Source organism: Erithacus rubecula (genome assembly GCF_903797595.1).
Source record: "Erithacus rubecula genome assembly, chromosome: 31".
Classification (NCBI taxonomy): Eukaryota; Metazoa; Chordata; class Aves; order Passeriformes; family Muscicapidae; genus Erithacus; species Erithacus rubecula.
In genome coordinates this window covers 1,767,070-1,794,047 of record NC_136682.1, presented here as the reverse complement: position 1 = coordinate 1,794,047, position 26,978 = coordinate 1,767,070, and the positions used below count along the sequence as shown (strand labels likewise).

At 58.2% G+C, this 26,978-nt stretch overlaps 1 protein-coding gene across 2 annotated transcripts; it reads left to right on the top strand.

Annotated features, from left to right (window-relative positions):
- Positions 1–855: 855 nt before the first annotated feature.
- Positions 856–20,229, top strand: TFCP2 (transcription factor CP2; the record flags this gene model as incomplete). 2 transcript variants are annotated; one of them, XM_079329113.1, is made up of 15 exons in its annotated part: positions 856–1,850; positions 5,365–5,516; positions 6,628–6,704; positions 7,227–7,332; positions 7,398–7,504; positions 8,499–8,651; positions 9,927–10,037; positions 12,253–12,341; positions 13,672–13,720; positions 15,003–15,096; positions 16,466–16,556; positions 17,056–17,162; positions 18,640–18,782; positions 19,664–19,715; positions 19,819–20,229. In XM_079329113.1, 15 exons carry the CDS (start codon positions 1,729–1,731, stop codon positions 19,854–19,856), a joined length of 1,491 nt encoding a protein of 496 aa, XP_079185239.1. In that variant the 3' UTR covers positions 19,857–20,229. The 2 variants fall into 2 exon arrangements, with proteins under 2 accessions (XP_079185239.1, XP_079185240.1); XM_079329114.1 differs by having other exon boundaries at positions 1,729–1,850; positions 13,675–13,720; positions 19,819–20,142.
- Positions 20,230–26,978: the final 6,749 nt, after the last annotated feature.

Genomic DNA, 26,978 nt, shown 5'->3' with positions numbered 1-26,978 from the left:
CCCCACGCTGGTTTTGCGGGTCCCCCACCTCGTGAGGGGCTTCAGGGGGTGAACCCCCACCCTGGGGACGTCCCGTGGGTGGATTCTGGGGGACATCACCTCCGGGTTTGGGGGGCGTGAACCCCAAAACAGAGGCAGCGCCCCTTCCCCCCTCCCCCCCGCCCGATGTGAGGGGGAATTTGGGGGGCACGGGGGCGCCGCTGGGGCCGCGGCAGACTGATGCACTTGATGTAGTGGTGTGAAATAAACAGTATTTTTCTTTTTTCTTTTCCTTTCTCCTTTTTTTCAAAGACTTATGGGGAGCGGAGGAGCGGGGGGTCCTTCCTCCTCCTCCTCACCCCCCGCCCCGGCTCCCGCCACGGGACTCGAACCCGTGGCGGGAGCGGGACTCGAACTCGCGGCGGGAGCGGGACTCGAACCCGTGGCGGGAGCAGGATTCGAACCAGCGGCCCCGCGGGAAGCGCCACACGAGACTGAGCGCCGAGCGCCGCCGCGGCTCCGCCCCCCAGCCAATCCCCGCGCGGCGTGCTCGGCTCCCAGCTCCCTATTGGTTATTATGGCTGCCCGTCACGCCTCATCGCCCGATCCCATTGGCTGAGCGCGGAGTGGGGCGGGGCCTCTTTCCCGCCGGAGGGGGCGGGGTCGCCGCCTCCATCTTGGCGGAGCGGCGCGTTCGGGGGTCCCGGCCCGGAGCGGGGGGGGCCGGGCCGGACTGGGGCGGGCGGGCTCGGATCGGGGGGTCCGGCCAGGATCGGGGGGTCCGGCCAGGATTAGGGGGTCCGGCCAGGATCGGGGGGTCCCTGCCGGAGGCAGCGCCCAGGGCGGTGCAGGATTTTGGGGGGTCCCGGAGGGTGCAGCCCTTGGGGGGGAGTGCAGGATTTTGGGGTACAACCCTTAGAGGGGAGTGCAGGATTTTGGGTGCAGCCCCTGGGGGGGAGTGCAGGATTTTGGGGTACAACCCTTAGAGGGGAGTGCAGGATTTTGGGGTGCAGCCCTTAGAGGGGAGTGCAGGATTTTGGGGGTGCAGCCCTTAGAGGGGAGTGTAGGATTTTGGGGTGCAGCCCCTGGGGGGGAGTGCAGGATTTTGGGGTACAACCCTTAGAGGGGAGTGCAGGATTTTGGGGTGCAGCTCTTAGAGGGGAGTGCAGGATTTTGGGGTGCAGCCCCTGGGGGGGAGTGCAGGATTTTGGGTGCAGCCCTTGGGGGGGAGTGCAGGATTTTGGGGTGCAGCCCTTGGGGGGGAGTGCAGGATTTTGGGGTGCAGCCCCTGGGGGGGAGTGCAGGATTTTGGGTGCAGCCCTTAGAGGGGAGTGCAAGATTTTGGGGGTGCAGCCCTTGGGGTTGCTCTGTAGGACTCGGTGCCCCCCCAAGGATTTTGGGGTTCATCCCCCTGTGCTAGCGAGTTTTGGGGCTTCCCAAATCCATCACCACAGGAGAGAGTCCTCCAAAGTTTTGGGGGGCTCCCCAAAAAACAGGGAGAATCCCTGAGTCGGGGGTGACTGAGGAACCCCATTTTTGTGGTGACACAAACAAACCCCACTTTTGGGGTGACCCCGAGACCCGCTGCTTTTGGGGGGACCCCTTGTTTGGGGGTGCCCCAAGACACCCCCATTTTTGAGTCGCCCGATTTTTGGGGTATCCCAACGACCCCTCCCCCGTGTTTGGGGGTGCCCCGTGTTTGGGGGTGCCCCGGTTTTGGGGTGCCCCGGTTTTGGGGTGCCCGGGGCCATGGCGTGGGCGCTGAAGCTGCCGCTGGCCGATGAGGTAATCGAGTCGGGGCTGGTGCAGGATTTCGACGCCAGCCTGTCGGGGATCGGGCAGGAGCTGGGAGCCGGCGCCTACAGCATGAGGTACGGCACCCCAAAAATGGCAGGGACCCCGAAAATGGCAGACAGGGGACCCCAAAAATGGCAGACAGGGGACCCCAAAAATGGCAGGGACCCCGAAAATGATAGACAGGGGAGCCCAAAAATGGCAGGGACCCCGAAAATGGCAGGGACCCCGAAAATGACAGGGGAACCGAAAATGGCAGAGACCCTAAAAATGACAGGGGAACCGAAAATAACAGATAGGGGACCCCAAAAATGGCAGGGACCCCGAAAATGATAGACAGGGGACCCCGAAAATGACAGGGGAGCCCAGAAATGGCAAGGACCCCAAAATGATAGACAGGGGACCCCAAAAATGGCAGGAACCCCGAAAATGATAGACAGGGGACCCCAAAAATGGCAGGGACCCCAAAAATGATAGACAAGGGAGCCCAAAAATGGCAGGGACCCCGAAATGATAGACAGGGCACCCCAAAAATGGCAGGGACCCCGAAAATGACAGGGGACCCCAAAAATGACAGGGACCCCGAAAATGGCAGACAGGGGACTCCAAAAATGGCAAGGACCCCAAAAATGACAGACAGGGGAGCCCAAAAATGAGAGGGACCCCGAAAATGGCAGACAGGGGACCCCAAAAATGGCAGGGACCCTAAAAATGACAGGGGACCCCAAAAATGACAGGGACCCCGAAAATGGCAGGGACCCCGAAATGATAGACAGGGGACCCCAAAAATGGCAGGGAGCCCGAAAATGATAGACAGGGGACCCCAAAAATGGCAGGGACCCCGAAAATGACAGGGGAACCGAAAATGACAGGGGAACTGAAAATGGCAGACAGGGGACTCCAAAAATGGCAGGGACCCCAAAAATGACAGACAGGGGAGCCCAAAAATGAGAGGGACCCCGAAAATGGCAGACAGGGGACCCCAAAAATGGCAGGGACCCTAAAAATGACAGGGACCCCAAAAATGATAGACAGGGGAGCCCAAAAATGGCAGGGACCCCGAAATGATAGACAGGGCACCCCAAAAATGGCAGGGACCCCAAAATGACAGGGGAACCGAAAAATGGCAGACAGGGGACCCCAAAAATGACAAGGACCCCAAAAATGGCAGGGGAACCCAAAATGATAGACAGGGGACCCCAAAAATGGCAGGGACCCCAAAAATGATAGACAGGGGAGCCCAAAAATGGCAGGGACCCCGAAATGATAGGGCACCCCAAAAATGGCAGGGACTCCAAAATGACAGGGGAACCGAAAAATGGCAGACAGGGGACCCCAAAAATGACAGGGACCCCAAAAATGGCAGGGGACCCCAAAATGATAGGGGACCCCAAAAATGGCAGGGACCCCAAAATGATAGACAGGGGACCCCAAAAATGGCAGGGAGCCCAAAAATGATAGACAGGGGACCCCAAAAATGACAGGGAGCCCGAAAATGACAGGGGACCCCAAAAATGGCAGGGAGCCCAAAAGATAGACAGGGGACCCCAAAAATGGCAGGGAGCCCAAAATGATAGACAGGGCACCCCAAAATGACAGACAGGGGAGCCCAAAAATGACAGGGACCCCGAAAATGACAGGGACCCTGAAAATGACAGGGAGCCCGGAAATGAGAGGGACCCCAAAAATGACAGGGACCCCAAAAATGACAGGGACCCTGAAAATGACAGACAGGGGACCCTAAAAATGACAGGGACCCCAAAATGACAGACAGGGCACCCCAAAAATGGTAGGGACCCCAAAAATGACAGACAGGGGACCCCAAAAATGACAGGGAGCCCAAAAATGACAGGGGAACCGAAAATGACAGGGACCCCAAAATGACAGACAGGGGACCCCAAAAATGACAGGGGAACCGAAAATGGCAGGGAGCCCGAAAATGGCAGGGACCCCAAAATGACAGGGGACCCCAAAAATGACAGGGCATCCCAAAAATGATGGGACTCCAAAACTGACAGGGAACCCCAAAACTTCCATCCCAGGGAACAGTGTGGGGAGTGGGGAACCCGAAAATGAGCTGGAGGTTGAAGGCACTGGTACCTGCAGCAGGACAGGACCCCAAAATCTCCATGGGCCCCCAAAATCCCCAAGGGAAACCCCAAAATCTCTGGGGGTCCCCAAAATCACTGTAGCTCCCCAGGATCTCCATGAGGGAACTCAAATCCCCCTGGGGACCCCAAAACCTCCAGGGGTCTCCAAAATCTGGGGGGACCCCAAAACCTCCTGAGGTCCCCTAGATCTCCGGGGGGACCCCAAAATCTCAGGGGTCCCCAGAATGGCTGGGGCTGCCAGGGGTGGGGAACCCCAAAATGTGCCAGGGTTGGAATCCAAGGGGGCAGATTGGGGAGGATGGGGGGAGGGGTGGAGTGGGGATGGAGTAAGGATGGAGTAGGGAAGGAGTAAGGGTGGAGTAGGGAAGGAGTTGGGATGGAGTAGGGAAGGAGTTGGGATGGAGTAGGGAAGGAATAAGGATGGAGTAGGGAAGGACTAAGGATGGAGTTGGGATGGAGTAGGGAGGGAGTAAGGGTGGAGTTGGGATGGAGTAAGGATGGAATAGGGATGGAGTAGGGAAGGAGTAAGGAAGGAGTTGGGATGGAGTAAGGGTGGAGTTAAGTTGCAATTGTGTTTGTAGTGTTGGAGCCAGGATTAGGAGTGCTTGCAGGTGTACCCCAGGTGTACAGGTGTGCCCCAGGTGTGCCCAGGTGTACAGGTATTCCCAGGTATACAGGTGTGCCACAGCTGTACAAATGTGCCCCAGGTGTAGAGGTGTACTCCAGATGTTCAAGTATACCCCAGGTGTACAGGTGTGCCCAGGTGTACAGGTGTGCCCAGGTGTTCAGGTGTACCCCAGGTGTACAGGTGTGCCCCAGGTGCTTGCTGGTGTGTGCCAGGTGTACAGCTGTATTCACATGGCCACACGTGCTTGCAGGTGGGCCCCAGGTGTACCCCAGGTGTACAGGTGTGCCCCAAGTGCTTACAGGTGTACAGGTATACTCAGGTGTACAGGTATGCCCCACATTTACAGGTGTATCTCAGGTGTACAGGTGTGCCCCAGGTGTACCCCACATGTACAGGTGTATCTCAGGTGCACAGGTGTGTCCCAAGTGTGCTTACAGGTGTACAGGTATACTCAGGTGTGCCCCAGGTGTAGAGGTGTGCCCCAGGTGTACCCCACGTGTACAGGTGTATCTCAGGTATACAGGTGTGCCCCAGGTGTACCCCACATTTACAGGTGTGTCCCAGGTGTGCTTACAGGTGTACAGATATACTCAGGTGTGCCCCAGGTGTACCCCACATGTACAGGTGTATCTCAGCTGTACAGGTGTGCCCCAGGTGTATTCACATGGCCACAGGTACATTTCAGGTTAGCTCATGTCACCTGAGGACAGACACTCAGAGCACACCTGTGCTCAGGCCAGGTCCAGAAGCAGAGCCAGATCTCTGGGGGGGGCGGGGAGGAGCCAGGTACGATTGAAGGATCCCCTACCTCGCCCCAGCTCACCTGTCTCAGGTGAGTCTCCGTCCCCACAGCGATGTGCTGGCGCTGCCCATCTTCAAGCAGGAGGAGTCCAGCCTGCCCCCCGAGGGCCAGGACAAGCTGCTGCCCTTCCAGTACGTGCTGTGCGCCGCCACCTCCCCCGCCGTCAAACTGCACGACGAGACCCTCACCTACCTGAACCAAGGTGAGCCCCACCTGCGCTGCGCAGGTGACTCTGAAAGTGCCCCCACACGGCGGCTCTGACTGTGCAAGTTGTTTCCTGGAGGGATTCTGGGTTTTTCCCGGTGGGAAATGGGAAATGGGAAATGGCAGTGTCCTCACCTGGTTGTGATCTGCCCAGGTGGGGGTTCACCTGGGTGAAGTGTAGGTAAAGTGGGGGAAGGTGGTAATAGGTGTGTGAAGGGTAGTTAGAGGTGTGTGTAAGGTGTGTGTGTAAGGTGTGTATGTATAGGTGTGTGTAAGGTGTATGTACAGGTGTGTGTAAGGTGTACCTGTACAGGTGTGTCCAGGGTAGTTTCACGTATGTATAAGGTGTGTCTGTACAGGTGTGTGTAATTTGTATATACAGGAGTGTGTAAGGTGTATGTACAGGTGTGTGTAAGTTGTATGTACAGGTGTGTGTAAGGTGTGTCTTTATAGGTGTGTGTAAGGTGTTTGCACAGGTGTGTGTAAGGTGTCTCTGTATAGGTGTGTGTAAGGTGTATGTATATGTGTGTGTAAGGTGTATGTACAGGTGTGTGTAAGGTGTGTCTGTACAAGTGTGTGAAAGGTGGTTTCAGATGTGTGTAAGGTGTATCTGTACAGGTGTGTACAGGGTGTTTTCAGGTGTGTCTAAGGTGTATCTGTACAGGTGTGTGTAAGGTGTATCTGTGCAGGTGTGTATAAGGTGTATCTGTATAGGTGTGTGCAGGCTGGTTCCAGGTGTGTGTAAGGTGTATCTGTACAGGTGTGTGTAAGGTGTATCTGTATAGTTGTGTGCAGGCTGGTTCCAGGTGTGTGTAAGGTGTATCTGTACAGGTGTGTGTAAGGTGTATCTGTACAGGTGTGTGCAGGGTGGTTCCAGGTGTGTGTAAGGTGCATCTGTACAGGTGTGTACAGGGTGGTTCCAGGTGTACAAGGCTCCAGCTGTGCAGGGTGGGAGTTCCTCGTTCAGGCTGTACCTGCTGCTTTCAGGTACAGCTGGAAGCTCTGGGTTGGTGGGATCCTAAATGAATGAGGAGCTCAGGTGACAGGTACAGGTGACAGGTACAGGTGACAGGTACAGGTGACAACCTCAGGTGCTCTCCTGCCCCCAGGTCAATCCTACGAGATCCGAATGTTGGACAACAGGAAACTGGGGGAGCTGCCCGAGATCAACGGGAAGCTGGTCAAGGTGAGCAGAGAGCACAGGTACAACCCACAACAGCACCTGTCCAGGTGTTCCCATCCCAGCCAAGTGTGCCCATCCCAGCCAGGTTTGCCCATCCTGTCCAGGTGTACCCATCCCAGCCAAGTGTGCCCATCCCAGCCAGGTGTGCATATCCCAGCCAGGTGTGCCCATCCCAGCCAGGTGTGCCCATCCCAGCCAGGTGTGCCTATCCCAGCCAAGTGTGCCCATCCCAGCCAGGTGTGCGTATCCCAGCCAGGTGTGCGTATCCCAGCCAGGTGTGCCCATCCCAGCCAGGTGTGCCCATCCTATCCAAGTGTGCCCATCCCAGCCAGGTGCGCCTATCCCAGGCAGGTGTGCCCATCCCATCCAGGTGCTCTCCAGGGTCCTGCAGCTTGGTGGGGGTGGGAGATATACCTGGTTGGGGGGAGGAGGATGGTTCCCTTTGCCCCTTTTTGGCACAGGGAAGGGCTGCACACCTGGCCAGGTGTGCCAGGGCAGCTCCAGGTGACGTTTCCCCACCCCCAGAGCATCTTCCGGGTGGTTTTCCATGACCGGCGGCTGCAGTACACGGAGCACCAGCAGCTGGAGGGCTGGAGGTGGAACAGACCTGGGGACAGGATCCTGGACATAGGTGAGTCTCACCTGGCTGGGGCAGGTGGGGGGTCCCAGGTGGGCCTCACCTGTTCCCCCCCACAGATATCCCGATGTCCGTGGGGATCATCGACCCCCGCGCGAACCCGACGCAGCTCAACACGGTGGAGTTCCTGTGGGACCCCACCAAGAGAACATCAGTGTTCATCCAGGTAAGGCACAGGTGGGCAGGGCCCCACATCCAGGTGAGGGGCAGGTGGGCAGGGCCCCACATCCAGGTGAGAGGCAGGTGGGCAGGGCCCCACATCCAGGTGAGGGGCAGGTGGGCACTGTCCCATATCCAGGTGAGGGACAGTTGGTTTCTATCCCACATCCACCTGAGGCACAGGTGTGCTCTGTCCCACATCCAGGTGAGGGATGGGTGGGCTCTATCTCACATCCATGTGAGGGACAGATGTGCTCTATTTCACATCCACCTGAGGCACAGGTGTGCTCTGTCCCTCATCCACCTGAGGCACAGGTGTGCTTTGTCCCTCATCCACCTGAGGCACAGGTGTGCTTTGTCCCTCATCCACCTGAGGCACAGGTGTGCTCTGTCCCCCATCCACCTGAGGCACAGGTGTGCTCTGTCCCCTATCCACCTGAGGCACAGGTGTGCTCTGTCCCCTATCCACCTGAGGCACAGGTGTGCTCTGTCCCCTATCCACCTGAGGCACAGGTGTGCTCTGTCCACCATCCACCTGAGGCACAGGTGTGCTCTGCCCCCATCCACCTGAGGCACAGGTGTGCTCTGCCCCCATCCACCTGAGGCACAGGTGTGCTCTGTCCCCCATCCACCTGAGGCACAGGTGTGCTCTGTCCCTCATCCACGTGAGGCACAGGTGTGCTCTGCCCCCATCCACCTGAGGCACAGGTGTGCTCTGTCCACCATCCACCTGAGGCATAGGTGTACTCTACCCCCATCCACCTGAGGCACAGGTGTGCTCTGCCCCCATCCACCTGAGGCACAGGTGTGCTCTGTCCCCCATCCACCTGAGGCACAGGTGTGCTCTGTCCACCATCCACCTGAGGCACAGGTGATGCCAGATGCTACCCCCACTGTGCCCAGGTGCACTCAGGTGGTGGTGGGGGTCCTGCCCAGTCAGGTGGGGGTGGGGGCTCTGCCCAGTCCGGCAGTGGCGCCCCAAGGCCGCTCACCTGTCCCAGGTGCACTGCATCAGCACGGAGTTCACGCTGCGCAAGCACGGCGGCGAGAAGGGCGTTCCCTTCCGCGTGCAGATCGACACCTTCAGGGAGAACGAGAGCGGCGAGTACACGGAGCACCTGCATTCTGCCAGCTGCCAGATCAAGGTCTTCAAGGTACCTGCTCACCTGTGCTCACCTGGCGGTTTGTCCCGGGAGGTGCTGGTGCCTCACAGCCTGGTGCAGGTGATGGGAGGGTGTGGTCACACCTGGCTGGTGATTCCACCTGGATAACTCTTCTCTTTGCTCGCCTGTTCACCTGAGGGGGGTCAGTGAGGTTTGGGGTCCTGCTCTGCCCTCCCCTGGGTCACCTGGGCTGAATCTGCGGCCCTTCCCACCTGTGCTCACCTGGGGGTTTGTCCCAGTTCATACTGGGAGGTGCTGGTGCCTCCCAACCTGGTGCAGGTGTGGTGTGGTCACACCTGGCTGGTGATTCCACCTGGATAACCCCGCGGTCTTCTCTTTTCTCACCTGTCACCTGAGGGGTGTCAGTGGGGTTTGGGGTCCTGCTCTGCCCTCCCCTGGGTCACCTGGGCTGAATCCCTTCACCTGTGAGTGCAGGTGTGGCCAGGTTTAAGGGAATTTCTCCAGGGATCTGGCAAGGGGAACACCTGGATACCTGTGAAGGTTCCGTGTCTGTGCTTCCTGTGGGATTTGAGGGAAATCCCCAAATTCTGGCTGGAGGAGGGGCACAGGTGTTCAAGGTGTGACCAAATCAAGGACAGCCCTGTGAGCTGGTGTCCAGGTGCACTTTGTCCCACCTGAATGCCACCTCCTACCTGGGAGATGCACATGCAGAAAACACAGCTCAGGTGTGCTCAGATGGTTACAGGTGTGTGCAGAGGGGTTACAGGTGTGCTCAGGTGGTTACAGGTGTATTAAGGGGATTGCAGGTGTACTCAGGTCATCACAGGTGTGCTCAGGGGGTTACAGGTGTGCTCAGGGGGTTACAGGTGTGCTCAGGTGTTTACAGGTGTGCTCAGGGGGTTACAGGCATATCCATGTGGTTACAAGTGTATTCAGGTGGCTACAGGTGTATTCAGGTCATTACAGATGTATTCAGGTGGTTATAGGTGTGCTCAGGTGGTTACAGGTGTACTCAGGAGATTACAGGTGTATATGGTGGCTACAGGTGTACTCAGGTGGCTACAGGTGTACTCAGATGATTACAGGTGTGCTCAGGTGGTTACAGGTGTACTCAGGTAGTTACAGGTGTACTCAGGTGGTTACAGGTGTATCCAGGTGACCACACCCCATCCCTGCTGAGGCCCTCAGGACAGGTCATCCCAAAACTTCTCCTTTCTCTTCTGAGCACCAAAAGAGCTGGCTCACCTGTGTAACCTGGCTCACCTGTGTGCTTCCCACACACCTGTCCTACCTGTCCCTGCCCAGCCCAAAGGCGCCGACCGGAAGCAGAAGACGGATCGGGAGAAGATGGAGAAGCGAACGCCACACGAGAAGGAGAAGTACCAGCCCTCCTACGAGACCACCATCCTCACCGAGGTGAGCTCACCTGCCTCACCTGCCTCACCTGGCTGCAGGGAGCAGGGCTGTGTGCTCCAGGTGTTCATACCTGCCCGGGGGCAGAGATGCTCCTTTTGTACCTGAAAATGGCTCTGGGGACATCACTGAGCTGAGCTGGGCCAGGTGTGTGCAAGGCCAGGTGTGTGCAGGGCCAGGTGTGTGCAGGGCCAGGTGTGTGCAGGGCCAGGTGTGTGCTGGGCCAGGTGTGTGCAGGGCCAGGTGTGTGCTGGGCAGGTGTGTGCAGGGCCAGGCGTGAGCTGAGCAAGTGTGTGGGGTTGAAGGTGTGTGCTGGGCAGATGTGTGCAGGGCCAGGTGTGTGCAAGGCCAGGTGTGTGCTGGGCAGGTGTGTGCAGGGCCAGGTGTGAGCTGAGCAGGTGTGTGGGGTTGAAGGTGTGTGCTGGGCCAGATGTGTGCAGGGCCAGGTGTGTGCAGGGCCAGGTGTGTGCTGGGCAGGTGTGTGCAAGGACAGGTGTGTGCAGAGCCAGGTGTGTGCAGGGCCAGGTGTGTGCAGAGCCAGGTGTGTGCAGGGCCAGGTGTGTGCTGGGCCAGGTGTGTGCAAGGCCAGGTGTGTGCAGGGCCAGGTGTGTGCAAGGCCAGGTGTGTGCAGGGCCAGGTGTGAGCTGAGCAGGTGTGTGGGGTTGAAGGTGTGTGCTGGGCCAGATGTGTGCAGGGCCAGGTGTGTGCTGGGCAGGTGTGTGCAGGGCCAGGTATGTGCAGGGCCAGGTGTGTGCTGGGCCAGGTGTGTGCAAGGCCAGGTGTGTGCAGGGCCAGGTGTGTGCTGGGCAGGTGTGTGCAGGGCCAGGTGTGAGCTGAGCAGGTGTGTGGGGTTGAAGGTGTGTGCTGGGCAGATGTGTGCAGGGCCAGGTGTGTGCAAGGCCAGGTGTGTGCTGGGCAGGTGTGTACAGGGCCAGGTGTGAGCTGAGCAGGTGTGTGGGGTTGAAGGTGTGTGCTGGGCCAGATGTGTGCAGGGCCAGGTGTGTGCAGGGCCAGGTGTGTGCTGGGCAGGTGTGTGCTGGACAGGTGTGTGCAGGGCCAGGTGTGAGCTGAGCAGGTGTGTGCTGGGCAGGTGTGTGCAGGGCCAGATGTGTGCTGGGCCAGGTGTGTGCTGGCCAGGTGTGTGCTGGGCCAGGTGTGTGCTGGGCCAGGTGTGTGCAGGGCCAGGTGTGTGCTGGGCCAGGTGTGTGCAAGGACAGGTGCATGCAGGGCCAGGTGTGTGCAGGGCCAGGTGTGTGTGTTTGCAGGTGCAGTCCCAGGTGTGCACAGGTACAGCCTCAGGTGTGTGCAGGTGTGTGTGTGCAGTCCCAGGTGTGTCCAGTGCAGGTGTGTGCAGGTGAAGCCCAGCTGTGTGCATGGTTGCAGGCCTGTGTGTAGTGCAGGAGTGTCCAGCTGTGTTCAGGTGTGCAGTTCTAGGTGTGTGCAGGTGCAGTCCAACTGTGCGATCCCAGGTGTGTGTAGGTGTGTGTGTGCATGGTTGTGCCCAGGTGTGTGCAGGTGTGTGCAGTGCAGGTGTGCAGAGGTACAGTCCCATGTGTGTGTTTGCAGGTGTGCCCAGGTGTGTGCACTGTGCCCAGGTGTGTGCAGTGCAGGTGTGTAGAGGTACAGTCCCACGTATGTGTTTGCAGGTGTGCCCAGGTGTGTGCACCATGCCCAGGTGTATGCAGTGCAGGTGTCCCCAGGTGTGTGAGTGTGCCCAGGTGTGTGCAGTGTGCCCAGGTGTGTGCAGTGCAGGTGTCCCCAGGTGTGTGCAGTGTGCCCAGGTGTGTGCAGTACAGGTGTCCCCAGGTATGTGCAGCATGCCCAGGTGTGTGCAGTGTGCCCAGGTGTGTGCAGTGCAACTGTCCCCAGGTGTGTTCAGTGTCCCCAGGTGTGTGTGTCCCCAGGTGTGTGCAGTGCAGGTGTGTGCAGCGTGCCCAGGTGTGTGCAGTGCAGTGTGCCCAGGTGTGTGCAGGTTTTCGCCAGGTGTCCCCAGGTGTATGCAGTGTCCCCAGGTGTGTGCAGTGCAGTGTGCCCAGGTGTGTGAGTGTTTCCAGGTGTCTGCAGTGCAGTGTGCCCAGGTGTGTGCAGTGCAGTGTGCCCAGGTGTGTGTGTCCCCAGGTGTGTGCAGTGTCCCCAGGTGTGTGCAGTGCAGTGTGCCCAGGTGTGTGCAGTGTCCCCAGGTGTGTGTCCCCAGCACACCTGTCTCACCTGCCCGCAGTGCTCGCCCTGGCCCGAGGTCACCTACGTGCCCAGCGCGCCCTCGCCCGGGTTCAACAGCACCCACAGCAGCTTCTCCCTGGGGGATGGGTGAGTGAGGCTGGGGAAACTGGGGACACTGGGGACACTGGGGACACTGGGACTGAGATTGGGGAAACTGGGGACACTGGGACTGGGGACACTGGGACTGAGATTGGGGAAACTGGGGACACTGGGACTGGGGACACTGGGACTGAGATTGGGGACACTGGGGACACTGGGACTGGGGACACTGGGACTGAGATTGGGGAAACTGGGGACACTGGGGACACTGGGACTGAGATTGGGGAAACTGGGGACACTGGGGAAACTGGAACTGGGACTGGGATTGGGACTAGGACTGGGACTGGGACTGGGGAAATGGGAATTGGGGAAATGGAAAACTGAGGAAACTGGGAGTGGGGAAATGGGACTGGGGAAATGGGGCAGGGACTGAGACTGGGATTGGGATTTGGACTGGGATTGGGACTGGGACTGGGGAAATGGGACTGGGACTGGGGGGACTGGGACTGGGGGCCTTGGGAAACTGGAACTGGGGGGACTGGGGAAACTGGGATTGGGACTGGTTACTGGGACTGGGGGTACTGGGACTGGGACTGGGACTGGGATTGGGACTAGGACTGGGACTGGGACTGGGGGAACTGGGAACTGGGACTGGGGTTGGGGGAAACTGGGACTGGGGCTGGGACTGGGACTGGGGGAACCAGGACTGGGACTGGGGTGACAGGGACTGAGTGGACTGGCGGGACTGGGGGCAGAGTGGAGTGGGTTACCAGTGCCAGCCCAGTGCCATCCCAGTGCCATCCCAGTGACTCCACTATCACTGCTGTCCCATCCCAGTGACTCCAGTAACAACCCAGTGCCATCCAGTGGCCGTGTCACCAGTGTCCCACTTGGGACAGTGCCCCTCGTATTGTTCCAGGGCCCCCGGTATCCCCAGTATCCCCAGTATCCCCAGTATCCCCAGTATCCCCAGTATCCCCAGTGACTGTGTCTCTCTGTCCCCAGTATCCCCAGTGACTGTGTCCCTCTGTCCCCAGTATCCCCAGCATCCCCAGTATCCCCAGTGACTGTGTCCCTCTGTCCCCGGTGTCCCCAGTATCCCCAATATCCCAGTAACTGTGTTCCAGCATCCCCAGTGACCGTGTCCCAGTGCTCCCACTATCTCCAGTATCCCAGTATCCCTCTGTCCCCAGTGTCCCCAGCAACCCCAATGTCCCAGTAACTATGTCCCAGTATCCCCAGTGACTGTGTCCCTTTGTCCCCAGTATCCCCAGTAGCCGTGTCCCAGTGTCCTCACTATCCCCAGTATCCCCAGTATCCCCAGTGACCATGTCCCAGTGTCCCCAGTATCCCCAGTGACATGTCCCTCTGTCCCCAGCAGTGGGTCCCCGAGCCACCAGCCCGACCCCCCCGCACCCCTGGCTGATGTAAGTACCTGCCCAGGTACCTGCCCAGCACACCTGGGGGTGCCAGGGACACACTGGGGTCACCTGCACACACCTGGGGATTCCCAGGGACACACTGGGGTCACCTGCACACACCTGGGGGGTGCCAGGAACACACTGGGGTCTCCTGCACACACCTGGGGATTCCCAGGGACACACTGGGGTCACCTGCACACACCTGGGGGGTGCCAGGAACACACTGGGGTCACCTGCACACACCTGGGGGGTGCCAGGGACACATTGGGGTCACCTGCACACACCTGGGGGGTCCCAGGGACATACTGGGGGTACCAGGGAGACACTGGGGTCACCTGCACACACCTGGGGATTCCCAGGGACACACTGGGGTCTCCTGCACACACCTGGGGATTCCCAGGGACACACTGGGGTCTCCTGCACACACTTGGGGGGTGCCAGGGACACACTGGGGTCACCTGCACACACCTGGGGATTCCCAGGGACACACTGGGGTCACCTGCACACACCTGGGGGGTGCCAGGGACACACTGGGGTCACCTGCACACACCTGGGGGGTGCCAGGGACACACTGGGGTCACCTGCACACACCTGGGAGGTGCCAGGGACACACTGGGGTCACCTGCTCACACCTGGGGGGTGCCAGGGACACACTGGGGTCACCTGCACACACCTGGGGGGTCCCAGGGACATACTGGGGGTACCAGGGAGACACTGGGGTCACCTGCACACACCTGGGGGGTGCCAGGGACACACTGGGGTCACCTGCACACACCTGGGGGTGCCAGAGACACACTGTGGTCACCTGCACACACCTGGGGATTCCCAGGGACATACTGGGGTCACCTGCACACACCTGGGGTGTGCCAGGGACACACTGGGGTCACCTGCACACACCTGGGGGGTGCCAGGGACACACTGGGGTCACCTGCACACACCTGGGGATTCCCAGGGACATACTGGGGTCACCTGCACACACCTGGGGTGTGCCAGGGACACACTGGGGTCACCTGCACACACCTGGGGATTCCCAGGGACATACTGGGGTCACCTGCACACACCTGGGGGGTCCCAGGGACACACTGGGGTCACCTGCACACACCTGGGGATTCCCAGGGACACACTGGGGTCACCTGCACACACCTGGGGGGTCCCAGGGACACACTGGGGTCTCCTGCACACACCTGGGGGGGAATCACACCTGTGCTGACCCCCCTGTGCCCCTTCCTGAGTGCAAACACTGGCACCTCCCTCACCTGCTCAGCCAGGTGTCACCTGTGTCCCCCAGACACTGCTGCCCACCTGGAGCCCGCAGGAGGCTCAGCAGTGGCTGCACCGCAACCGCTTCTCCACCTTCTCACGGCTCTTCAGGAACTTCTCAGGTGAGTCCTGCCCCACACCTGAGCCAGGTCATCTCACCTCACCTGAGCCAGGTCACCTCATCTGGGCCAGCTCACCTCACCTGAGCCAGTTCACCTCATCTGGGCCAGGTCACCTCACCTGAGCCAGTTCATCTCACCTGCGCCAGGTCACCTCCTCTCACCTGGGCCAGGTCACCTTCCCTCACCTGGACAGGTCACCTCACCTGGTGTAGGTCACTTCACCTGGCCAGGTCACCTCACCTGAGCCAGGTCACCTCACCTGGGCCAAGTCACCTCACCTGAGCCAGATCACCTTCCCTCACCTGAGCCAGGTCAACTCCCCTCACCTGAGTTAGGTCACCTCACCTTGGCCAGATCACCTCACCTCACCTGAGTTAGGTCACCTCACCTGAGTGAGGTCACCTCACCTGGCCATGTCACCTCACCTGGCCAGGTCACCTCCCCTCACCTGGCACTGCCTCCCCCAGCTCACCTGGCACAGATGACCCAGGAGGGGCTGATTTTGGGGCACCTGGAGCTGGAAATGGCAATTTGGGGGAAAGGTGGAACTGTGAGGAGTGGGGGGGGAAATGATTTGGGGCAGAGAGAGGGAAATGGGGGTGAGTGCAGGTGAGTTTGGGGTGAGTGCAGGTGAGTTTGGGGTGAGTGCAGGTGAGTTTGGGGTGTGTGCAGGTGAGTTCAGGTGAATGCAGGTGAGTTTGGGGTGTATTCAGGTGAGTTTGGGGTGAGTACAGGTGAGTTTGGGTGAATGTAGGTGTATTCAGGTGAGTTTGGGTGTATTCAGGTGAGTTCAAGTGCATTCAGGTGTATTCAGGTGAATGCAGGCGAGTTCAGATGTATTCAGGTACATTCAGGTATATTCAGGTGAGTTCAGGTGCATTCAGGTGTGTTTGGGTGAATGCAGGTGCATTCAGGTGCTTTCAGGTATATCCAGGTATATTCAGATGTATTCAGGTGCGTTCAGGTACATTCAGGTGCACTCAGGTGTATTTGGGATGGGGTGAATGCAGGTACATTCAGGTGCACTCAGGTGTGTTTGGGATGGGGTGAATGCAGGTACATTCAGGTGCACTCAGGTGTGTTTGGGATGGGGTGAATGCAGGTACATTCAGGTGCACTCAGGTGTGTTTGGGATGGGGTGAATGCAGGTACATTCAGGTGCACTCAGGTGTGTTTGGGATGGGGTGAATGCAGGTACATTCAGGTGCACTCAGGTGTGTTTGGGATGGGGTGAATGCAGGTGCACTCAGGTGAGTTCAGGTGCACTCAGGTGTGTTTGGGATGGGGTGAATGCAGGTGTATTCAGGTATATTCAGGTGCACTCAGGTGAGTTCAGGTGCACTCAGGTGTGTTGGGATTTGGGCTGCAGGTGCAGATCTGCTCAAGCTGACCCGTGAGGACGTGATCCAGATATGCGGCCCTGCCGACGGCATCCGGCTCTTCAACGCCCTCAAGGGCAGGTGAGGGGCGGGGCTCACCTGGGGGAATGGTGGTCACCTGGGGGTGGGGGGATTTACCTGAGGGGGACAGGGGCTCACCTGGAGGGGCTGAAACTCACCTGGTGGGCAGGGGCTCACCTGGAGTGTGGGATTTACCTGGGGGGGGTCTGGGACTCACCTGTGGGTGGTGGGGCTCACCTGGGGGGGGTGGGGGTCACCTGGAGGGGGATGGAACTCACCTGGAAGGGGATGGGATTCACCTGTCCCATGGCACAGGGGTTTTCTTCAGGGTTGGGCTCTCCAGCTTCCTCTTGGGACACCTGGCAGGGGTGGGACCCCTCACCTGTGTGCTCCTCACCTGTGTGATCTCACCTGTGTGCCCTCATCTGTGTGACCTCACCTGTGTGCCCCTCACCTGTGTGCCCTCATCTGTGTACCCCTTGCCTGTGTGCCCTCACCTGTTTGATCTCACCTGTGTGCCCTCACCTGTGTGACCTCACCTGTGTGTCTCACCTGTCAGGATGGTGCGGCCCCGCCTGACCATCTACGTGTGCCAGGAGTCCCAGCAGGTGAGGGACCCTCAGCACGAGCACGAGGACGGCGACGGCAGCGCCGGAACCTTCTTTGGTGAGGGGGCACACCTGGGCAGCACACCTGGGGACACACCGGGGGCACTCCTGGGGGCACACCTGGGGGGCAGGGATCACACCTGAGGAGATGGAATCACACCTGGGGGGCAGGGAGCCCACCTGGGCAGCACACCTGGGGGGCAGGGATCACACCTGGAGAGCACATCTAGGGGGCAGGGAGCCCACCTGGGGATCACACCTGTGCAGGTGTCAGGTTTGGGCACACCTGGGAAGGTGTCAGGCCTGGGCACACCTGTTCAGGTGAGAGGTATGGGAGCACACCTGGGCAGTTCTGGAAACATCTGTGCAGGTGCCAGGTGTGAGGGCACACCTGTTCAGGTGAGGGCACACCTGCTGATTGCCATTCCCCAGTGTACCACGCCGTGTACCTGGAGGAGTGTGTGCACACCTGGGCAGTTTCTGTGCACACCTGTTGAGGTGAGGGCACACCTGTTGAGGTGAGGTCACACCTGTTGAGGTGAGGGCACACCTGGACAGTTCTGGGCACACCTGTCCCCTCCCATCCCCAGTGTACCACGCCGTGTACCTGGAGGAGTGTGTGCACACCTGTTGAGGTGAGGACAGTTCTGTGCACACCTGTCCCCTCCCATCCCCAGTGTACCACGCCGTGTACCTGGAGGAGTGTGTGCACACCTGTTCAGGTGAGGGCAGTTCTGTGCACACCTGTTCAGATGAGGACACACCTGTCCCCTCCCATCCCCAGTGTACCACGCCGTGTACCTGGAGGAGTGTGTGCACACCTGTTCAGGTGAGGGCACACCTGTCCCCTCCCATCCCCAGTGTACCACACCGTGTACCTGGAGAAGTGTGTGCACACCTGTTGAGGTGAGGGCACACCTGTCCCCTCCCATCCCCAGTGTACCACGCCGTGTACCTGGAGGAGTGTGTGCACACCTGTTGAGGTGAGGGCACACCTGTTGAGGTGAGGGCAGTTATGTGCACACCTGTTCAGATGAGGACACACCTGTCCCCCTCCCATCCCCAGTGTACCACGCCGTGTACCTGGAGGAGTGTGTGCACACCTGTTCAGGTGAGGGCACACCTGTTCAGGTGAGGGCAGTTCTGTGCACACCTGTTCAGATGAGGACACACCTGTCCCCCTCCCATCCCCAGTGTACCACGCCGTGTACCTGGAGGAGTGTGTGCACACCTGTTGAGGTGAGGGCAGTTCTGTGCACACCTGTTCAGGTGAGGACACACCTGTCCCCTCCCATCCCCAGTGTACCACGCCGTGTACCTGGAGGAGTGTGTGCACACCTGGGCAGGTGAGGGCAGTTCTGTGCACACCTGTTCAAGTGAGGACACACCTGTCCCCTCCCTTCCCCAGTGTACCACACCGTGTACCTGGAGGAGTGTGTGCACACCTGTTCAGGTGAGGGCACACCTGTTGAGGTGAGGGCAGTTATGTGCACACCTGTTGAGGTGAGGGCACACCTGTCCCCTCCCATCCCCAGTGTACCACGCCGTGTACCTGGAGGAGCTGCGCGCGGCCGAGCTCTGCCAGAAGTTGGCGCTGCTGTTCCGCGTCCCCGCCCAGCAGATCCTGCACATCTACAAACAGGGACCCACCGGCATCCACGTGCTGGTCAGCGACGAGGTACCGCACCTGGGCACACCTGGGGAGCACCTGGGCACAGCTGGGAACAGCTGGGGAGCACCTGGGCACAGCTGGGGTGCACCTGGGCATAGCTGGGGTGCACCTGGGCACAGCTGGGATGCACCTGGGAACAGCTGGGGTGCACCTGGGAACAGCTGGGGTGCACCTGGGCACACCTGGGGAGCACCTGGGAACAGCTGGGGTGCACCTGGGCATAGCTGGGGAGCACCTGGGAACAGCTGGGGTGCACCTGGGAACAGCTGGGGTGCACCTGGGCACAGCTGGAGTGCACCTGGGCACAGCTGGGATGCACCTGGGAACAGCTGGGGTGCACCTGGGAACAGCTGGGGTGCACCTGGACACACACTGGGATGCACCTGGGAACAGCTGGAATGCACCTGGGCACAGGCACACCTGGGCCTGGCTGAGAACACCTGGGACACACCTGGGCACAGCTGGGGAACACCTGAATCACACCCGGGACATACCTAAGGAACACCTGGGCACAGCTGTGAACACCTGGAGAGCATGAGACACACCCAGGACACACCTAGGGATCAGTTGGGGCACACCTGAGCACACTTGGGGAGCACCTGGGACACAGCTTTGGAACACCTGGGGCACGCCTGGACACACCTGGGAACACCTGGGTAACAGCTGGGGCACACCTGGGCAGGAGGGAAGGACTGCAGGAGGGATCCCCTTGGGGAACACCAGGGATCACCTGGGCAGGTGTCTGGGAGTGCCCAAGGAAGGAGTAAAATCTTTCTGGCTGGTGCTCCCACCTGAGCTCCCACCTGAGCTCCCACCTGGGTACCTGCAGCCCTGTGGAACCCGAGACCTTCCCAAAAATCCCTAAATTGGCGTTTGGGGTTTTTCAGATGATCCAGAACTTCCAGGATGAGTCCTGCTTCGTCCTGGACACCATGAAAGGTGTGTGAGTACCTGGGGCTCTGCTGGGGCCTCACCTGGCTCAGATTCCCCCCCCACCTCACCTGCCTCACCTGCCCTCAGGTGACCTCGTCTTCCTTTGCAGCCGAAAGCAGCGACAGCTACCACATCATCCTGAAATAGTGGCCAGGTGAGGGACAGGTGAGGAGCACCTGCAGCCTCTCAGCACACCTGGCCACACCCAGCACGAGGACACAGCCCAGATGTGGGAAGCCCCAGGTGTTGTTACCTGGCCAGGGAACAGCTACAGAGCCCCCCCCCAGGTGTGGTTACCTGGCTGCCCCTCCCCCAGGTGACCCCTGGCATGGACAGGAGCCTCCATTGCTGCAGCTCTGAGGCACCAGGTGTGGCCTGCAGGTGTGTGCAGGTGATCACCGTGATGCCATCAAGAATTCCAGATGCAATTTAATTATGGAAAATGGGAGGATAAAGGAATGGCTGGGGGGTGGGGGAGGGGAAGGGGGTGTGGCTGCATGTTTTGGGGAGAAAAGCAAAGATTTCGTTATTTCTGCTGAATGTGTGATCTGATTGAAGCTTCTCCAGGTGAGGAACCTGCCCAGGTGTGGGGGATGATCCCCAGGTAATCCAGCCTCAGCCCATTGGGTGCTCCAGGCAAAAAAAAAACAAAAAAATGGGGCAAAAAGAGAAAATAAACCAAATATTTTAATATTTGATTGAAATAAAATTGGGGTGGGGTCCAGGTGAGGCAGGACTTGGCTCAGGTGATGATTGTGACAGTGCAGGGGGTCAGATCACCCCAGGGCTGAGCAGTAGCTGCAAAATCACCCCAAAATAACCCAAAATCATCCCCAAATCACCTCAAAGTCATCCCAAATTACTCAAAATCATCCCAAAATTACCTCAAAATCACCCCAAAATCATCCCCAAATCACCTCAAAGTCATCCCAAATTACCCAAAATCATCCCAAAATTACCTCAAAATCACCCCAAAATCATCCCCAAATCACCTCAAAATCATCCCAAATCACACAAAAATCATCCCAAATTACCCCAAAAATCATCCCAAATTACCTCACAATCATCCCAAAATCACTTCAAAATCATCCCAAATTACCCTAAAATCATCCCAAATTACCCCAAAATCACCCCAAAATTGCCCAAAATCATCCCCAAATTACATCAAAATCATCCCAAATTCATCCCCAAATTACCCCAAAATCATCCCAAATTGCCTCAAATTCATCCCCAAATTACCCAAAATCATCCCAAATTACCCAAAATCATCCCAAATTGCCAAAAATTCATCCCCAAATTACCCCAAATCACCCCGAATTCATCCCAAATCACCCCAAAATCATCCCCAAATTATCCCAAATCACCTCAAAATCATCCCCAAATTATCTCAAATTCACCCACCAACGCCCCAAATCCCCCAAATTCCCCGTGCAGTGTTAGAAATGGAGCTCCCTGAGGCTGATCCTGCCTCAGGTGGGACACACCTGGAGGAGGGGAGCAGACCTGGGGGTGCTGGGCCTGCCCCTCACAGTTGAAATTAACTGCAGGGATTAACCCTTTCCTGGCCACAACTGGGACATCCCCCAGCCCTTGCTGCACCCCACCCACTCACCCCACACCAACCCCTGTCCTGGTTTGGAGGACAGGTGTCTGCCAATAAAGGCAGGAGCTTCTGTTTGAAATGGAGAATGGAAACCCCCTCCCTCCAAATTATTATAATCTTTAAATTAAGGGGCTCTCAGGCAAAGATAGGGGAATTAGGAATAACAATTCTTTACTAGGGTAATTAAAATAGAAATACAGAATTACAAAGAACAATCCCAACCCTGCCAGAGTCAGAATCCAAGCTGACACCCGTCAGTCAGTCAGGGTGGTGGCACAGTCCCATTCAATGGTGGCTGCATCCTCCTGCAGGGGCAGATGTGGTTCAGCTGGAGCAGTGCTCCTGCAGAAGGTGCAGTTTCCTCTGAAGGTGCAGGGATGATGTGGAAAGGTCTGGCTTTCCTCTGGAATCCAGTGGGAAGATGGATAACTTGCTGTCCAAAATCTCAGTTTTTCTCTGGGTAGGAAAGGCTTGGCTCCTGCCCTGGGTGGAGCATCTCCCAGTGGGATGATGGAATTTTATCAGCCATGCACTGGGACTCAGTGGCCATGAACAGGAGATATCTCCTGGAGGGAGGATGGGCTGTGGGAAGATAAAGATGATTGCCCAGTTGGTTTAAAGATGGCCCATTAGCAGATAATGTGTGCCAGGAGATCAGGGGCACTGCCACACCCAGTTTTAAACAATGACCCATTAACAGGAGATATCTCCCACAGGGATAAGAATCTCTGCCACACCCAGTTTTTAACAATGGCCCATTAACAGGTGATAGCTCCTGGATGAAGGGTGGGTCATGGGAAAGATAAAGATGATTGCCCAGCTGGTTTAAAGATGGCCCATTAGCAGACAATGTGTGCCAGGAGATCAGGGCACTGCCACACCCAGTTTTAAACAATGGCCCATTAACAGGTGATATCTCCCACAGGGATAATTTGTTTATCATAATGATAATCATAATTATCATAAATAACGATTCCCATTCCCATCCTTATCCTCATCATCCCTGTCAGTCTCACAAGCGCTGGCAGTGCCACCCACAGCCCTGGTGACACAGTTGGTGACATTCCGGGCTGTTGTCACCCCACATCAAATCCCTTGAGGGACATTTTGTGTTTCCCGTCCCCTGCAGCTCTCACCACGTTTGGGGTGGGACTGATCTGCCCTTCCCTGGCCCCGGGACCCTCCCCAGGGCAGATCCCGTGTCCGAGGGTCCCGGGTGGTTTTTCACAGCCCGTTCCCAGCGCTGCTGCCGGGTGGGGGGTGTGACAGCCCAGCCCATCCTGAGGAATGAGCCCCACTGGCACTGCCCCCCCTCCGGGTTGTCCCAGTCTGGGGTTTCTCCTTAGACCCAACATCACCTCAGAGGGACATGCAGTGGTTTAAATCCTGGTTTTTTCCTGAAGCAGCTGATGAGAGACTGCAGGAGATGGTTTTCTCTTGTTCCAATGATTATTTATTATTTCTTATCTCAGGGACTTTTTGCTTGGCCAGCAGGGTCTGCCCAGCCTGGCATCCATGGTGGAATCTGCCTGGTGAAGGCAGGGCTGATCTTATATAGTCTGAACTACATGTTACATGTTTATAACAATTTCCCAATACAATACAATTTTATTAAATGGTCCAGCCCTGACCCCATCCAATCCAAGAGTGTCAACATGTCACCCAACATGGATGACAGGGAGAAGAAGGAGGAAAAGGTGTCCACCCCCAAATTCTCCATCTTGGCCACGTGTCCCTTATCACAAACATTCCAAAAAGTCTATTTATCTACGTTCTAACAATCTAATTTACACTTTACTAATTTTGGTGGCTGTTTCCATTCCCTCTGTGTTTCCCTCAGGGGTTGGAATTCAGACACCAGGGTCTCACTCAGGGGTCTTTGAGACCCTCGCCAGGGGGGTTTTGAGACCCCCTTCCCCCCGGGGAGGGCAATCGCTGCTGTGCTGCTGCCGGGGAGAGACTCAGTGGGGCCACAGAGCGTGTGCAGAGCCAGGGGCACAGTCAGGGTCACACTGTGTCACACAGTGTCACAGTCTGTGTGCAGAGCCAGGGGCACAGTCAGGGTCACACTGTGTCACACAGTGTCACACAGTGTCACAGTCTGTGTGCAGAGCCAGGGGCACAGTCAGGGTCACACAGTGTCACACAGTGTCACAGTCCGTGTGCAGAGCCAGGGGCACAGTCAGGGTCACACTGTGTCACACAGTGTCACACTGTGTCACAGTCTGTGTGCAGAGCCAGGGTCACACTGTGTCACACAGTGTCACAGTCTGTGTGCAGAGCCAGGGGCACAGTCAGGGTCACACAGTGTCACACTCAGGGTCACACTCAGGGTCACACTGTGTCACACAGTGTCACAGTCTGTGTGCAGAGCCAGGGGCACAGTCAGGGTCACACTGTGTCACACAGTGTCACACAGTGTCACAGTCTGTGTGCAGAGCCAGGGGCACACAGTGTCACACAGTGTCACAGTCTGTGTGCAGAGCCAGGGGCACAGGGTCACAATGTGTCACACAGTGTCACAATCTGTGTGCAGAGCCAGGGGCACAGTCAGGGTCACAATGTGTCACACTGTGTCACACAGTGTCACAGTCTGTGTGCAGAGCCAGGGGCACAGTCAGGGTCATACAGTGTCACACAGTGTCACAATCTGTGTGCAGAGCCAGGGGCACAGTCAGGGTCACAATGTGTCACACAGTGTCACACAGTGTCACAGTCTGTGTGCAGAGCCAGGGGCACAGTCAGGGTCACACTGTGTCACACAGTGTCACAGTCTGTGTGCAGAGCCAGGGGCACAGTCAGGGTCACAATGTGTCACACTCAGGGTCACACTCAGGGTCACACTGTGTCACACTAAGGGTCACACTCAGTCCCCACACTCAGTGTCACACTCACACTCAGTGTGAGATTCAGTGTCACAGTCACTGTCCACACTCACTGTCACATTCAGTGTCACACTCATTGTCACACTCAGTGCCACACTCACACTCAGTGTCACACTGTGCACACTGTATCACACTCAGTGTCACACTCGTTTTCACTCACACTCAGTGTCCCCTCTCCCCTGCCCCCCAGGCAGTGTCCCTGCAGTGACATCCCGGCCTGGCTGTCCCTGCTGTCCCTGTCCCTGCTGTCCCTGCTGTCCCTGTCCCTGTCCCTGCAGTCCCTGTCCCAGCTCTGGGTCTCTCCTGCCCGGGTCTCTGCTCTGTTGGTGTTTGGTACCTGCTGCTCTTTTATCACTTCAGCTCAGGGGTGAACTCCAAACCACTGGAGCAGAGACTGTCCCCAAATCCTGGCCCATTTTCTCCTGCACCCCACACCACCATGGCTCTGCACCCTCGGGCCTCCCTGGAAATCTCCTCCTTGATCCAGCCATGGTGTGAGGAACAGAAACAGGAACATCCAAAGGGAATTCTGGATTCCCCAAAGCTTCTGTAACAGAGCAGAAGGAGGTGAAAGGTTGAGAATCCCCCTTCCCTGGCTCTCCCCCTAAGAGGGGCAGGATTATTTAGGAATTATTTAGCAATTCCCAGAGCAGCACCCAAGGCCAGAGCAGGAGCAGCACTGAGCTCACCCTGCCATGAGCTGAAATCCCACAGCAAAGACCCTGATCCCTCTCCCTGCCCTGAGAAGGATCCTGATGTGGAAACGTGGCCAGGCTGGGGCAGCACAACCAGCAGCACCCACCCCGTGCCAGGGGCTGCGGAGCAAACACTCAAATCTCAGGCCAGGCCTGTGTCCATCCTGCTCTGGGCACTTCTGGCCTTGTCTCAACCCTGCTCTGGGTCCCAGCTGAGCTGTTGTGGGTCAGAAATGATGGTTCCCAGTTTAGAGGCTCCAAACCAGGCACTGCTCCCCCTCCCCTCACCTGAGGCACAGAAGGCAAAGATCCCAGGGGAGATAAAAACAATTTACTGCAAACAGCAACCACACAGGAGGAGGAACAGGAACAGCAGCGACATTAATAAACAAAGGGTAAGAAAATAAATGATTCACATGGACAAAGATCCCTGGCAGTAAAGAAACCCCCGATCCCAGTCAGCCCATGGAAGCGGCTCCTCCCCGGGGTGGGACCAACCCCCATCCCCATCCCCATCCCCACCCAACCCAGCGCTGTCCCGGCAGGACCAGGGGAGCCTCAGCCAGACCCGGGAATTCCCTGGGATGGAGCCGGGTGTGAGGGGGGCCCAGATGAATTTGAGGGTCTCAGGGAGGGTGGGAATCACTGGAGGCTGTGCCAGGACTCAGCTGCTCTGGGCTCTCCCCACAGGCTCGGGGCCGGCCCAGCTCCCTGCTGGGCTCTGCAGAAACGGGGCTGGGGGGAAAACGGCCTGGATCTCCCATCCCCCATAGCCCCCCCACATCCCCTATAGCCCCATATATCCCCTATAGCCCCCCCATATCCCCTATGGCCCCTCATATCCCCCATAGCCCCCCCATATCCCCTATGGCCCCTCATATCCCCCATAGCCCCCCCATATCCCCTATAGCCACCCACATCCCCTATAGCCCCATATATCCCCTATAGCCCCCCCATAACCCCTATGGCCCCCCCATATCCCCTATAGCCCCCCCCATCCCTTATAGCCCCCCCCTATCCCCTATAAACCCCAAATCCCCTCCAGCCCCGTTCCCGATGGTCCTGGTGAGTTCAAGGGCTCCGAATTCCTGAAAGGGAAACTCTGTCCCCATTTTTGGGAAAGATGGAAAAGAGTGTCCTGGGAACCCCCTGGGATGGATCCTGGGGTGGATCCTGGGATGGATCCTCTGGGATGGATCCTGGGGTGGATCCTCTGGGATGGATCCTCTGGGATGGATCCTCTGGGATGGATCCTGGGGTGGATCATGGGATGGATCCTGGGATGGATCCTGGGGTGGATCCTGGGATGGATCCTCTGGGATGGATCCTGGGGTGGATCCCCTGGGATGGATCCTGGGGTGGATCCTGGGATGGATCCTGGGGTGGATCCCCTGGGGTGGATCCTGGGGTGGATCCTCTGGGATGGACAAGAAGCTCAAATTTCATGGATCTGGATTTCCATGGAACCACTGCACAGTTCCCAAGATGGATCCCAGGCTGATGGATCCCAGGGATGGATCCCAGGCTGGTGGATCACCTGGGGTGGATCCCCTGGGGTGGATCCCCTGGGGTGGATCCCAGGCTGATGGATCCCTGGGGTGGATCACCTGGGGTGGATCCCAGGCTGGTGGATCCCCTGGGGTGGATCCCGGACTGGTGGATCCCAGGGATGGATCCCAGGGTGGTGGATCCCCTGGGGTGGATCCCCTGGGGTGGATCCCAGGCTGGTGGATCCCCTGGGGTGGATCCCAGGCTGGTGGATCCCAGGGATGGATCACAGGCTGGTGGATCCCAGGATTTGCCGGGTCAGGAATTGGCTGCAGCCTCAGCCTGGGGCTCCTGGGCAGGGCTCAGGGTCCCGGCGGCCATCGGGGCCCTGGGGGGGCCACTGGGACCAGGCACTGAGTGTCCTCACACAGGGACCCAGCACACCACTGGTGACACCCAGCTGGGGCCAGGGACACCCCAAAACACACAGGGCACGGACCCTAAAACACCCACAGACACCCCAAAACACACAGAGACTGGGCATGGACCCTAAAACACCCACAGACACCCCAAAACACACAGGGACTGGGCATGGACC